The sequence below is a fragment of the Salvelinus fontinalis genome, chromosome 20 (assembly GCF_029448725.1).
Source record: "Salvelinus fontinalis isolate EN_2023a chromosome 20, ASM2944872v1, whole genome shotgun sequence".
In the NCBI taxonomy this organism is placed as follows: Eukaryota; Metazoa; Chordata; class Actinopteri; order Salmoniformes; family Salmonidae; genus Salvelinus; species Salvelinus fontinalis.
In genome coordinates this window covers 26852542-26867357 of record NC_074684.1, presented here as the reverse complement: position 1 = coordinate 26867357, position 14816 = coordinate 26852542, and the positions used below count along the sequence as shown (strand labels likewise).

The 14816-nt window shown below is 41.8% G+C and overlaps 1 protein-coding gene across 1 annotated transcript in view; it reads right to left on the bottom strand.

Moving 5' to 3' along the window:
• The window catches only part of LOC129817604 (collagen alpha-1(XII) chain-like), a 107013-nt gene that overhangs the window by 34486 nt on the left and 57711 nt on the right, over positions 1–14816 (bottom strand). The window contains exons 25-41 of the mRNA XM_055873031.1: positions 11666–11795; positions 10821–10960; positions 10106–10238; positions 9953–9973; positions 9213–9352; positions 4637–4766; positions 4304–4443; positions 3956–4085; positions 3372–3511; positions 3024–3153; positions 2448–2587; positions 2128–2251; positions 1688–1830; positions 1432–1561; positions 944–1086; positions 704–833; positions 400–539 (exon numbers count right to left, since the gene is read on the bottom strand). Of these exons, the coding sequence (XP_055729006.1) occupies positions 400–539; positions 704–833; positions 944–1086; positions 1432–1561; positions 1688–1830; positions 2128–2251; positions 2448–2587; positions 3024–3153; positions 3372–3511; positions 3956–4085; positions 4304–4443; positions 4637–4766; positions 9213–9352; positions 9953–9973; positions 10106–10238; positions 10821–10960; positions 11666–11795 (2184 nt within the window). The remainder of the gene's footprint in view (positions 1–399; positions 540–703; positions 834–943; positions 1087–1431; positions 1562–1687; positions 1831–2127; positions 2252–2447; positions 2588–3023; positions 3154–3371; positions 3512–3955; positions 4086–4303; positions 4444–4636; positions 4767–9212; positions 9353–9952; positions 9974–10105; positions 10239–10820; positions 10961–11665; positions 11796–14816) is intronic.

Genomic DNA, 14816 nt, shown 5'->3' with positions numbered 1-14816 from the left:
CCACATAAGCGGCCAAACCAAAAAGTCAATTGCATTATAATTGTGATCACAGAGCTGTTTCACAGTCTGTTAGCTCCCACCCGGCCTAAACTCCATCGCCACTAGGCTACAACGTCACGGCGGCATGACCACTTTGCTGCTGCCTCTCATCATGCTTAGCACAGCAGGCTAACCGCCAACGCTAAGTCCTTAACGTTAACTCCTCAACGCTAACTTCTCATGTCGGGCTGACGAAATCCCCACTCCACAAAGTATGGCGGTGAAATGAAATAGGATTCTTTCTTCCCACAGGATTAGAAGCCAATGTGTTAGGCTGGCACAAATGTGACATCACGTGTCACTGTTGAGTAATAGGCCTATGGAGAGGCAGTGTGGTTAACAGTATAGTAGAACACTCACAATGATCTCAAGGCCTCCTGCGACGGGAGTGTAGATGACTTTATAGCCCTGCACGTTGCCGTCGGCTGCGTCCCAGCTGGCGGTGAGGGTGGTGTGGGTAGGGTTGGTGACCTGCAGATTGGTCACTCCACCCAAAGGCACTGGGGAAAAAATGTAATAACTTTAAGTGTGGTACTACGATTATGTGATTATTGGGAAAATCAAGTAAACCATTATTTTATGTTTCTCAGTTTATATTTCCAATGTTCCCAAATCACTTTTCAAGATTGCATACGCTACCACTTCATTTTACATTGCTACTCACACGTCTTTCCATTCTCAGCCTGACGTTTCCCCTCTCTGACGGGGTAGATAGGTAGCACTGATATTGTGTAAGGTGTGTCAGGCTTGAGGTTCCTCAGAACGATGGTGGTGGTGCTTCCAGGTACTTGCTCCTGTTTACAAAAAGGTGAAAAATGATTTGAATTAGATGACTGATTACAGATTAAATGCTTTATCAAAGTGTATTAGCTTAAGGTTATTTATGAGTATGAAAGAGACTTACCATTTCCTCTGGTGTTCCTCCAGCCACAGGAACAAAGAAGATCTTGTACTGTCGCACGGCTCCGTCCGCTGGGTCCCAGTCCACCTTCAGAGAGGTCATGGTGGGTTCAGTCACCTTCAGGTTCTTCACTCCACCCAACGGTCCTGGTGAGGAAAACAACTAAATATAGAAAACCTGTTCTATGTCCAATGTAACTCTATTATCTTATTATAATCATCTTACATTGAAAACTCACAGTTTACAGAAGGTTATTGCTACCCATTTTTTTTTTTTAAATGGTCGGACAAAGAAAATGTGTTTGTGGCAGCAATGAGCTTCCACACTTCCATACCGTACAGACTAAGTTATCTTAAAAGGAAAATACAAAAAGTGAATACAAATACACATTATACAGCAGGTACTGCTGAAATTTAGGGAATGTATGCTTGGTCTGGGATCTGAGGTGTACTGCATATTGGAATGATTGATTGGATGTCATCCAGTCTTACTTGTCTTTCCATTCTCAGACTGCCTCCTGCCCTCTGTCTCTGCGAAGACAGGCACCAGTGAGACAGTGTAAAGGGTGTCTGGCAGGAGGCCTCTCAAGACAGTGCTGGTGGCAGTGGCAGCCACAGTTTCCTAAAGATTACACAAACACAACCAAAATATTAACCTCTGCCCACTCCAAACACACCCACAATTAACTTTATGGCACGCAATGTGGAAACCACACTTTCTACACTGTCAGCTACAGCAGAATCCTACCATTGCCTCAGCAGCTCCACCGGCAGCAGGTACATAGAAGACTTTGTACTCTTTGACTTTCCCTTCGACTGGCTCCCAGCGCACGTTCAGGGTGGTCATGGTGGGGTTGATCACCTGCAGGTTCTTCACTCCACCAAGAGGCCCTGAGGTAGAAGACACCTTAACATTATTCCAAGTACATGGCGTCAATATCCTCAAGCCGTTACTGAGTCGAATTGATTCAATATGAATGCATATACTGTAGCTATTTTCCAAATTGAATTATGACAGCTATATTAAAGCTGTACCAAACAAGACTTAAATATGGGGCTGTCACTTTTCACTGATTGAACTATATCGCATGCAATTACAATCCACTAATGAAGAGCTATCCTCACTATTGATGATTCTCTGAAATGATCAATTTCTCCGTCCCTCATCCCAATGTCAGACTTTCTTACTTGTCTTTCCGTTCTCAGACATTTTCTTGCCGTCTCCCATGTCGTAGACAGGCACCACTGAAACGGTGTAGATGGTGTCGGGTATGAGGCCCTTCAAGACTGTGTTGGTCCCAGCCACAGTCTCCTTACATTACACATACACAATACAATTATTAATGCCTGCCCACTCCCAACTTAACAATAACTAATGTTATATAAATCCTAAAATATGACAAGCAACTATATTCAGTCAAACAGGAGTGTATAAGGATTATGAGTGCATAGGTACTCATACCCTTGAAAGTAACCACACTTTCGACAGTGTCAATTACCAGTCCTACCATGCTCTCAGCTCCACCGGCAGCAGATACATAGATGACTTTGTACTCTTTGACTTTCCCCTCGGCCGCCTCCCATTTCACATTCAACGTGACCATGGTGGGGTTGGTCACCTGCAGGTTCTTCACTCCACCAAGAGACTCTGAACACACCAACCAGGGATTTAATAATATCACTTCATACTGATTGATAGTACTTATTAAAGTACTATCTCAAAGTACTTAATAAATTACTATATTATCTTATGTTAACTTCTGTTATCTTATGGAGTTTGTATGAAGTTCGAATCCAGCAGTAAAGAGTTATCTTCTCCATTGATGTAACTAATGTCTTTTAAGAAGGCCATTACTCAGTCCCTGAAACTTTATACTGATTGAACTTAGCATTGCAAGGAGTCTGTATGAAATTTAAATACAGACTCAATGGAGAGGTATCCTCTGCATTGGTGGTTATTTATGGATTTCCTCCATAAATCAGCTTCTAAGAAGGCCATTACTCAGTCCCTGAAAAGATCACTGTTTAAGTGATCTTTAGAAGATCTTTAAAGATCTTTAGACTGAGATTGCAGACAGTCTTACTTGTCTTTCCGTTTTCAGACTGTTTCTGTCCATCTCCCACTTCGTAGACCGGCACCAGTGAGACAGTGTAGAGGGTGTCTGGAAGGAGGCCTTTCAGAACAGTGGTGGTGCTAGTGGCAGCTACAGTCTCCTTTACATTACACAAAGACATCACACATATAAACGTCTGCCTACTACCAACTCTGTTTGACTGAAGATAGTTGTTTGTCACATTTGTGATTCATAAAACAAACAACTTCAAACAATACATGAATATGCTATTTCTCATTTAATTTTGAGATGTGAACTTGGAATATTTTTTTACACAGTCAGCCAACAGCAAGCTGAGAGACTTCCTGCCAGTCCTACCATGCTCTCAGCTCCACCGGCAGCAGGTACATAGATGACTTTGTATTCTTTCACTTTTCCGTCGGCCGCCTGCCATTTCACATTCAACGTGACCATGGTGGGGTTGGTCACCTGCAGGTTCTTCACTCCACCAAGAGACTCTGAACACACCAACCAGGGATTTAATAATATCACTTCATACTGATTGATAGTACTTATTAAAGTACTATCTCAAAGTACTTAATAAATTACTATATTATCTTATGTTAACTTCTGTTATCTTATGGAGTTTGTATGAAGTTCGAATCCAGCAGTAAAGAGTTATCTTCTCCATTGATGTAACTAATGTCTTTTAAGAAGGCCATTACTCAGTCCCTGAAACTTTATACTGATTGAACTTAGCATTGCAAGGAGTCTGTATGAAATTTAAATACAGACTCAATGGAGAGGCATCCTCTGCATTGGTGGTTATTTATGGATTTATGGATTTCCTCCATAAATCAGCTTCTAAGAAGGCCATTACTCAGTCCCTGAAAAGATCACTGTTTAAGTGATCTTTAGAAGATCTTTAAAGATCTTTAGACTGAGATTGCAGACAGTCTTACTTGTCTTTCCGTTTTCAGACTGTTTCTGTCCATCTCCCACTTCGTAGACCGGCACCAGTGAGACAGTGTAGAGGGTGTCTGGAAGGAGGCCTTTCAGAACAGTGGTGGTGCTAGTGGCAGCTACAGTCTCCTTTACATTACACAAAGACATCACACATATAAACGTCTGCCTACTACCAACTCTGTTTGACTGAAGATAGTTGTTTGTCACATTTGTGATTCATAAAACAAACAACTTCAAACAATACATGAATATGCTATTTCTCATTTAATTTTGAGATGTGAACTTGGAATATTTTTTTACACAGTCAGCCAACAGCAAGCTGAGAGACTTCCTGCCAGTCCTACCATGCTCTCAGCTCCACCGGCAGCAGGTACATAGATGACTTTGTATTCTTTCACTTTTCCGTCGGCCGCCTGCCATTTCACGTTCAGGGTGGTCATGGTGGGGTTGGTCACCTGCAGGTTCTTCACTCCACCAAGAGACTCTGGATTAAACCATAAAGTGCTTTAATATGGTGTTTTAAACATTTCACTTTATATTGAGTGAACTAAAATCAAAATACTTCACAAAAGAGTTATCTGCTTCATCGGTTGTACTCTAAAACGATACATCTATTAGGAGAATGTTGTAGGTGGTTTCTGGCCTTTTACAGGTCTGGTGGTTCCAGGTCCACTTACGGGTCTTTCCTTGGCCTGAGATGTCTTTGGCCTCTCCACTGGGGTAGATAGCTGCCACGGTGACAGAGTAGGGAGTGTCAGGCGTCAGCTTCTGGAGGATTACACTGTTCTTCTTTCCTCCCACCTGGGTCTGTTTGGGGGACAACAACAAAGTCAGAGGCTTTTCTTTGTCTCTGGGAGGAGAAGTGAAGTGAGAACATCTCACATCAATGTCAAAACAGTCATTTATTAGAACAGGGTGACAGATGGATGACAAGCTAAACTCTTTTAATTGTTAGGGCTGTCCTCTTGCCGAAGACGTGGATGACGACTAAGGGAGCCCCCCGCACCTTTCTGATTCAGAGGGGTTGGGTTAAATGCGGAAGACACATTTCAGTTGAATGCATTCAGTTGTACAACTGACTAGGTATCCCCGTTTCCCTTTCCTCGGCTCAGAGACAAAAAGCCCTGAAGTTCATTAGCTCACCACTGAGCACAAACCGGTGAAATCAACATTTTTCAACGTAATTTGTCACTGTATTGTATTGTGGAATCTACATGGAAAATACATTGCATTTGAAAAAAGTAATCAAACTGTTGTTTTGAGGGTGAAATTTCAACCACAGGATTATGCCATCATGGTAACCAATTTTCAACATTGACAAACCTTGTATAAAATATGCTGAATTTGTCACTTTGAAACAACGTCAGATCTTCAACGTATAAGAACAAAACTATAGGCTGAGCAGCACCTCCTACTGGAAAATGTATCCATCTACAGCTACACTTTGGTCTCCCATCCAGGGTTTTAACCAAGCCCAGCCCAGCCTGCTTAGCTATTTGTCACAGACCGTTTCCAATGTGCCATCTTGAGAATGATCATTGATAAATCTCAACTTAATAGATTCACTGTTGCTATCAAAGTTTTCCAAAGGGTGGATCTAACAGAGCAAATTAAATGTAACCATACTTTATCACTCATATATCATCCATGATGTTACTTAGGCCTACAGTATATAGCATTTGGACAGTCATCAAGAGCTATTGTGTAAATTCAACCATGGATTCAACTAAAAATAAACCCGTGTAGTCCCGTGTAGCTCAGTTGGTAGAGCATGGCGCTTGCAACGCCAGGGTTGTGGGTTCGATTCCCACGGGGGGCCAGTACAAAAAAGTATGAATGTATGTACTTGTAAGTCGCTCTGTATAAGAGCGTCTGCTAAATGACGTAAATGTAAACAATACTGTACATACAGGACTAGGGATTTAATCTTTGGTAAATTTAGTTTTAAAAAACATGTTGGAATCATGTCTCCCGCTAAGAAAAAATAATCTAAATTATTAAAGAATTACTAAATTAAGTCAAACTCTATTTAAAGTGCATTTAAAGTTTGATTTGATGGAGTCCTACTAATTGAGTTTTCCTTCAAAATTGTTGCTCAAAGCTGCGCACAGAGTGGATGTTTAAGCACCACAATAGAGACAGATCGCGCTACTATGTTGAGCTTTTCTGTGTGGTGAAAAAATCATCAATGTCATCAATGGCATCTAAACAATTAACTCCATTAAAAATGCAACGCATTAACACATTATTAACATGTTAACTTTGACGGTCCTAATAAAATTTAAAAAATCTAACACTGTATTCCCATTGGAATTTGGTTATGCTTTTAGATGGTTGAAAGCATAGTGATAAAACATTGAGTATTCAACAAACTATTGACTGTCTTTTTGAGTAGGTGAAAATAGGTTGTAATCTCATTGATTAACATATCAACCAAATATTACCCAATTGGGGTGGTTGGGGCCAAGCAGAGGTCTTCTACACTGTCACAGGGAAGCCATCCAAACATGACCAATGTAAACTCCAAAGCTCTTACATCAATTTGGACTTTTACGAGACTGTGGAGTACGAACACGGTTTCTTCCCGAGCCCAGGGAACTCTCTAACTCTCTCATCAGCCAATGCCTTTCCCCTCATTTCAGTCTAGCAGAAACAAAAGCGGGGTTCCCCAAGGATGAATTATTTACCCATTTGTGTGAACAGAGTTGCTCATTCAAACACCTTATAAGAAAGAACAATTGCCTTTCTTTCACTACTGTGTTCATAAACTAGTAGTGTATAAAGGGAAGATTCATTGGTCTTGAGGGACACTAGACATCATGGAAGAACAATTTCGTAATACTACCAGACAATATTTTAAATGTATCCTGTCATTTAATGGAAACTACAGATGTAGGATCTTCATTTGAGCACTTTTTTGATGCTGAGAATTTTCCTGCACCGCAGGAAATGCAGATGAGCTTTGTGATTTCCATATATTCACAGAAAACTTTCACTAACACAAGGTTATATTAACAGTATTGCACTTTTCATTTAACCACATTTTTCTAGCTAATAGCCTAACCACCGTACAAGCAACATTATGGACTAAACGGTAAAATCCTGTCGCTGCAAGATTATTCTGCTGCGACAATACTGGTCAAATTATACTGTACAGTAAGCAACATCTACCAATGGCATGAAACGTTATAGCCACGGAATGGACAACATACAATACATTTTCCATTGTATTCGCTTGTCTGACATATTAATTTAGCAGATCACCTAGACTACACATCCACTTTTTGTATTTCGACATCACTAAACCATTATATAAGAGACAGGCAGTGGTGGAAAAAGTACCCAATTGTCATACTTGAGTAAAAGTAAAGATACCTTCAGAGAAATGGCTCAGATAAAAGTGAAAGTAACACAGTAAAATCCTACTTGAGTACAAGTCTAAAAGTATTTGGTATTTAAATAGAATTAATTATTAAAAGTAAATGTAATCGCAAAAATATACTTAAGTATCAAAAGTAAAAGTAAAACTATAAATAATTAAAAATTCCTTATATTAAGCAAACCAGGCGGCAGCATTTTCTTGTTTTTTATTATTTATGGATAGCCAGAGGCACACTCCAACACTCAAACATAATTTACAAACAAAGCATTTGTGTTTAGTGAGTCCGCCAGATCAGAGGTACTGTAGTAGGGATGACCAGGGATGTTCACTTGATAAGTGTGTGAATTAGACAATTTTCCTGTCCTGCTAAGCATAAAAAATGTAACGAGTACTTTTGGGTATCAGGGAAAATGTATGGAGTAAAAAGTACATTATTTTCTTTAGGAATGCAGTGAAGTAAAAGTACAACTTTTCAAAAATATAAATTGTAAAGTAAAGTACAGACACCCCAAAAAATTCCTTAAGTAGTACTTAAGTACTTTAAACCACTGGAGACAGGCACTTGAGGGTCCCAAGTGTGAATGTCATGCCTGGCTTATATGGCTTAGGTTAAATCAACAAGTCTACAGACCACAACATCACAACAGCAGTATGTCTCCATACTGTTTTAAGTGACAGCGATACTATAATATAATTCCAATGATGTGCTATGATGGGATTAGATAGACATGTAACAGCTCTGTCCCATGGTGTCATGTTGAAATCACAGTTTAGAGAACTGATACAATGTTTGGGGTACCCTGTCATAACTTCTCAGACACTTAAAACATTTTAAACTAACCAAATTCTTTTCATATAAGCGCATCGTCAACCGAAAAGAAAAAAAAAGGTATTTCCTAACATTTTCCGTAGCAGGTCACAATTAAGTTATCAGTTAGGAATGTGGGCTTGGCTGCTATATACAGACCTCCTATCCAGTCTGAACACAAACAGACTGGATAGGAGGACCATGTCATAATTCTAACGTCAAACTAACAATGCGGACGAAGACAAAATAGCGAGGAGGACACCAATTGTGGATCCCAAGAGGACAGGGATTTCATATTACAATAAACCAATTTAGAAATGCTTAAGTACTTTTATGAGAACGGAATTAGCCATTTGACTTCAAACGGTTCAATGCAGACATTTTTATCTCAATATCAAATCATTTCTGGGTAACAATTAAGTACCTTACTGGGATTGTTTTCAATGAAAATGGTAAAAAAAAATATATATATATGTATATCTTCTTAGCAAAAAGCAATTTCTCAAGCTAGAATTTTGCTAGGATTGTCTGGGAGTTGTCTGAGTGGGGAGGGGAAAACTGAAAACTATCTGTTATTGGCCGAGACTTTTACCACCTGGTGATTTCACCAGGCAGGCCAAAACTCCATCCCACCACAACAGGCTGGCATATCATGCAGACTTTTCAAACTGCTCTTACACTAAAAGGCCATTATATAAAAAACACAGGAAAATCACGTTTTTTACTGCACTGGGAAGTACTTATGGTTTCATCATTGGGGTTAAACTAGCTCCGTCACGTTGGAGAAAACCTCACACAGATACTGACGCATCACACTGATAACAACTAACGTCACCACTCAGTTACAGACTAGAGAGCAAGAACAACTTTCTCTATATTATAGGTAAGTGAACTGAGAGATGTCATACCCAGAGGGCATAGGATTTAGAAGTTAGTTCTGGGTAGACACTACTTATCAGTTACTCACAATACACTCATAGTCATTGCAAAACAGTCTGGGAATTGTTAACAGATTACTTCAAATGTTTTCAAGAAACTGCTGGAGGGTGTGTGTCGTACTTACCGAGAGAGCTTTGCCTCCAGCCACAGGTTGGAAAGAGATCTTGTAGTTCTGGACGGGGCCTGGGGCGTGGTCCCACTTCACTGTCAGAGTGACCGTGGTCGCGTTGAACACCTGCAAGTTCTGCGGAGGTCCAGTGGGAGCTAGGAACACATTACAATCAATACACTGACCCAAGACAGTGGTGGTTTATATAAAATAGCTGCAGGGAACATTAGGCAGCTTTTACCAATCCACAATCACATGGTGGTCAGGAAGCTGGATGAAACAATGATGATGAGGATAGGGGGTGAGGTGATGAGAACACATGATTTGGTGATGAAGTACAAGTAAACGACATGATGGAGAGTGAAGCAGCCAGTAAGGTTACTATACTATATGACACATGCATTTCCAATGATGGGGACATTGGTGAGGAATGACATTGTGACATGATGAGGATTGACATTAACGACACGAGGAATGACAATGTTATGACATGAAAAACGACATTAATTTAATGACATGAGAAATTATATTATGACAAATGGTTGACAATTAGGTGTCTGTTGTGGAACGTCCGGCCGTCAGTAGTCACACTTTTGTATTTGCAGCTCTTTCAAGGCACAGCAATGCACATGCAGATGTATTTTATAAAAGTGTGTTTTCCATCAACACCACTTTAATTATCATTCGCATCACCATTGTAATCATAATCATGAACATTACAATGATAATGTCCTTCTCCGTTTCAAATAACATACCAGCTGTAGTCATCTTTAACACTGGAAAAAGAGAAGGTGATGAGAACAACAGGGAAAGAACAAGGTCATTTCAATAGGCTGTGGTCTAAATGTAAAGCATTCATGTAACTGATAGGAGAATGAGAGAGGAGAAGAACAGAAGGGTGAACCTACATGTGCGCTGGCTGCCAATCAGGTCCTCACTCTCTGACTCGTCTGGGTAGATGGCCGTGACGGTGACATCATACAGGGTGTCCGGGTCCAAGTTCTCCAGATTATGGGATGTTTCATCACTGTTCAGGATAGCCTGGAGAGATGGATGGAGAGACAGAGGGGGAACAGGTAGAGGGGGACAGCGAGAGAGAGAGTGGTGGGGAGAACGAGACAGAGAAAGAGGGAGACGAAGAGAGAGGGAGAGATAGAGAGAGGGAGACAAAGAGAGGGGGAGAGATTGAGAGACAGAGAGAGAGATAGAGAGACAGAAAGAGAGGGAGAGATAGAGACAAATAAACAGAGACAGAAGGAGAGATAGAGAGGGGGAGAGAGAGGGTGAGAGAGGGAGAGAGAGACAGAGAGAGAGGGAGACAGAGAGAGAAGGAGAGAGGGGGAGAGGGAGGGTGAGAGGGAGGGTGAGAGAGGGAGATAGAGACAGAGAGAGAGGGAGAGACGGGGCGAGATAGAGAGAGGGCGAGAGAGGGAGAGATAGAGACAGAGAGAGAGGGAGACAGAGAGAGAGGGCAAGAGGGGGAGAGAGAGGACAAGATAGGGAGAGATAGAGACAGGGAGAGAGGGGGGGGAGAGAGAGAGAGCATAAACAGTCCCAGTCCACTCCATAGCAGTAAATATACCAGAATCACCATTCACCATCGGCTGGAGCAGATCAACATACATATTGGAAGTTGTTCTCTCCCTTCTTGGTCCAGCCGATTCGGTAGAGGGCCACGTCAGGGGCCCCGTGTTCCCATGTGGCCCTGAACGAGGTCTGGGTCACCTCGGACAACTTCAGGTTCTGCGGGGCAGGAACAACATCTGTACACATGGACGGAGATGTGAGAGAGGGAGAGTATTATGATTATTATGAGGAAGTCCTGAGAGATGAGGCAAGGCCATATCGTTCGTCAGAGGGGCTGCGAACCATGTGAGGAACATTTTAGCTGTGAGTCCATTTTATAGATAAATGGCCAACAAACAGGTTTTGAGTGTGTGTGTGTGTGTGTGTGTGTGTGTGTGTGAGTGTGTGAGTGTGTGTGTGTGTGTGTGTGTGTGTGTGTGTGTGTGTGTGTGTGTGTGTGTGTGTGTGTGTGTGTGTGTGTGTGTGTGTGTGTGTGTGTGTGTGTGTGTGTGTGTGTGTGTATGGAAAAAATCATTTCTTCAAATCATCTGGGATTAATGATGAACAAGGCCCCATGCAGTGAGCGATAGCAGACTCGCACACAAACACACAAAGTTTTGTAGGCCCAAATATAATTAACTAGACTCTCTCACACACACGCACGCGCACACACACACACACACACACACACACACACACACACACACACACACACACACACACACACACAGTCTCTGGGAACAGTGACTTGATGTTTGGGCTTCTACTAGAAAGACGAATGACTGAGGAACAGGCAAAATCCAAGGAAGGAATGCAGACTCAACCGTCACCACCAAGATCCACTCATATATCTAGTCTACAGTTCATCAGCCAAATGATAAATCACACAAACGGTTGTTTACCTGTAATGGCTTGTCCAAGCATTGGGTTTCCAACACCTGCATCGTAAACTGGGGTGACAGCAACATCATACTCAGATTGAGAGATGAGGTTGGCAAGAGGCAGGGATGTTATATCGCCATTGACTTCAACCTGGCAGAAAAGAGATAAAAGGATAATGATTTTAGGAACAACAAACAATTAACAATATTATTTTTGCTGAAGAACTAGCATGAACTAGCACTACTAACATAAACTATGATTTGTGGTATTACTATTGAATTTACAGCTAAATCTTGACAACCGTAGTATTTTGAACATTGATGTTAACCAATAAAACGTTGGGAGTTGTTTTCTCAAAGTGAACTCCCCTTCCATGTTTCCTTTTTATTTCTAAATGTCATCAGAGCCTTTGAGAAAAGCCATATGAATAATAAACCGTGTCCTTAAAAAAAGTATTGAGGCTATATTTGTAATTCCAGAGGATATTTGATGGTAGGAAAAACTCTTGAAGTCAAAAAGCTTCCAGCAGAAATGCTGAGAAATGTCTTACCTCAGTTTCCACTTTGAACTTCAAAAATAAAATCAAGAAAAGGTATCCATAGCAACGCAGAGGAATCGACCTTAGAACATAAGTCCACAGAGAGAGGCTCCTTTGGAGACAGCAGTCTGCAGATGCTCCATGAGAGGATCTGGGTAGGGATCAGTGGAGGCTGCTGAGGGGAGGACGGCTCATAATAATGTCTGGAACGGAGTGAATAGAATGGCATTTGATATCATTCCACTAATTCCGCTCCAGCCAATAACATGAGCCCATCCTCCCCAATTAAGGTGCCACCGTACTCCTGTGGTGGAGATGTATCCAGTACTCCTGTGGTGGAGATGTATCCAGTACTCCTGTGGTGGAGATGTATCCAGTACTCCTGTGGTAGAGATGTATCCAGTACTCCTGAGGTAGAGATGTATCCAGTACGTATGTGGTAGAGATGTATCCAGTACTCCTGAGGTAGAGATGTATCCAGTACTCCTGGGGTAGAGATGTATCCAGTACTCCTGTGGTAGAGATGTATCCAGTACTCCTGTGGTAGAGATGTATCCAGTACTCCTGTGGTAGAGATGTATCCAGTACTCCTGTGGTAGAGATGTATCCAGTACTCCTGTGGTAGAGATGTATCCAGTACATATGTGGTAGAGATGTATCCAGTACTCCTGTGGTAGAGATGTATCCAGTACATATGTGGTAGAGATGTATCCAGTACTCCTGAGGTAGAGATGTATCCAGTACTCCTGAGGTAGAGATGTATCCAGTACTCCTGTGGTAGAGATGTATCCAGTACTCCTGAGGTAGAGATGTATTCAGTACTCCTGAGGTAGAGATGTATCCAGTACTCCTGTGGTAGAGATGTATCCAGTACATATGTGGTAGAGATGTATCAAAGTACTCCTGTGGTAGAGATGTATCCAGTACGTATGTGGTAGAGATGTATCCAGTACTCCTGTGGTAGAGATGTATCCAGTACTCCTGAGGTAGAGATGTATCCAGTACTCCTGTGGTAGAGATGTATCCAGTACGTATGTGGTAGAGATGTATCCAGTACTCCTGTGGTACAGTAGAGATGTATCTAGTATATATGTGGTAGAGATGTATCAAGTACTCCTGTGGTAGAGATGTATCCAGTACGTATGTGGTAGAGATGTATCCAGTACGTATGTGGTAGAGATGTATCCAGTACTCCTGTGGTACAGTAGAGATGTATCTAGTACATATGTGGTAGAGATGTATCAAGTACTCCTGTGGTAGAGATGTATCCAGTACGTATGTGGTAGAGATGTATCAAAGTACTCCTGTGGTAGAGATGTATCCAGTACGTATGTGGTAGAGATGTATCCAGTACATATGTGGTAGAGATGTATCCAGTACTCCTGTGGTAGAGATGTATCCAGTACATATGTGGTAGAGATGTATCCAGTACTCCTGGGGTAGAGATGTATCCAGTACTCCTGAGGTAGAGATGTATCCAGTACTCCTGTGGTAGAGATGTATCCAGTACTCCTGGGGTAGAGATGTATCCAGTACTCCTGAGATAGAGATGTATCCAGTACTCCTGTGGTAGAGATGTATCCAGTACTCCTGTGGTAGAGATGTATCCAGTACTCCTGTGGTAGAGATGTATCCAGTACTCCTGTGGTAGAGATGTATCCAGTACTCCTGTGGTACAGTAGAGATGTATCTAGTATATATGTGGTAGAGATGTATCAAGTACTCCTGTGGTAGAGATGTATCCAGTACGTATGTGGTAGAGATGTATCCAGTACGTATGTGGTAGAGATGTATCCAGTACTCCTGTGGTACAGTAGAGATGTATCTAGTACATATGTGGTAGAGATGTATCAAAGTACTCCTGTGGTAGAGATGTATCCAGTACGTATGTGGTAGAGATGTATCCAGTACATATGTGGTAGAGATGTATCCAGTACTCCTGTGGTAGAGATGTATCCAGTACATATGTGGTAGAGATGTATCCAGTACTCCTGGGGTAGAGATGTATCCAGTACTCCTGAGGTAGAGATGTATCCAGTACTCCTGTGGTAGAGATGTATCCAGTACTCCTGTGGTAGAGATGTATCCAGTACTCCTGTGGTAGAGATGTATCCAGTACTCCTGTGGTAGAGATGTATCCAGTACTCCTGAGGTAGAGATGTATCCAGTACTCCTGTGGTAGAGATGTATCCAGTACTCCTGTGGTAGAGATGTATCCAGTACTCCTGTGGTAGAGATGTATCCAGTACTCCTGTGGTAGAGATGTATCCAGTACTCCTGAGGTAGAGATGTATCCAGTACTCCTGTGGTAGAGATGCATCCAGTACTCCTGGAGTAGAGATGTATCCAGTACTCCTGAGGTAGAGATGTATCCAGTACTCCTGTGGTAGAGATGTATCCAGTACTCCTGTGGTAGAGATGTATCCAGTACATATGTGGTAGAGATGTATCCAGTACTCCTGGGGTAGAGATGTATCCAGTACTCCTGAGATAGAGATGTATCCAGTACTCCTGTGGTAGAGATGTATCCAGTACTCCTGTGGTAGAGATGTATCCAGTACTCCTGTGGTAGAGATGTATCCAGTACTCCTGTGGTAGAGATGTATCCAGTACTCCTGAGGTAGAGATGTATC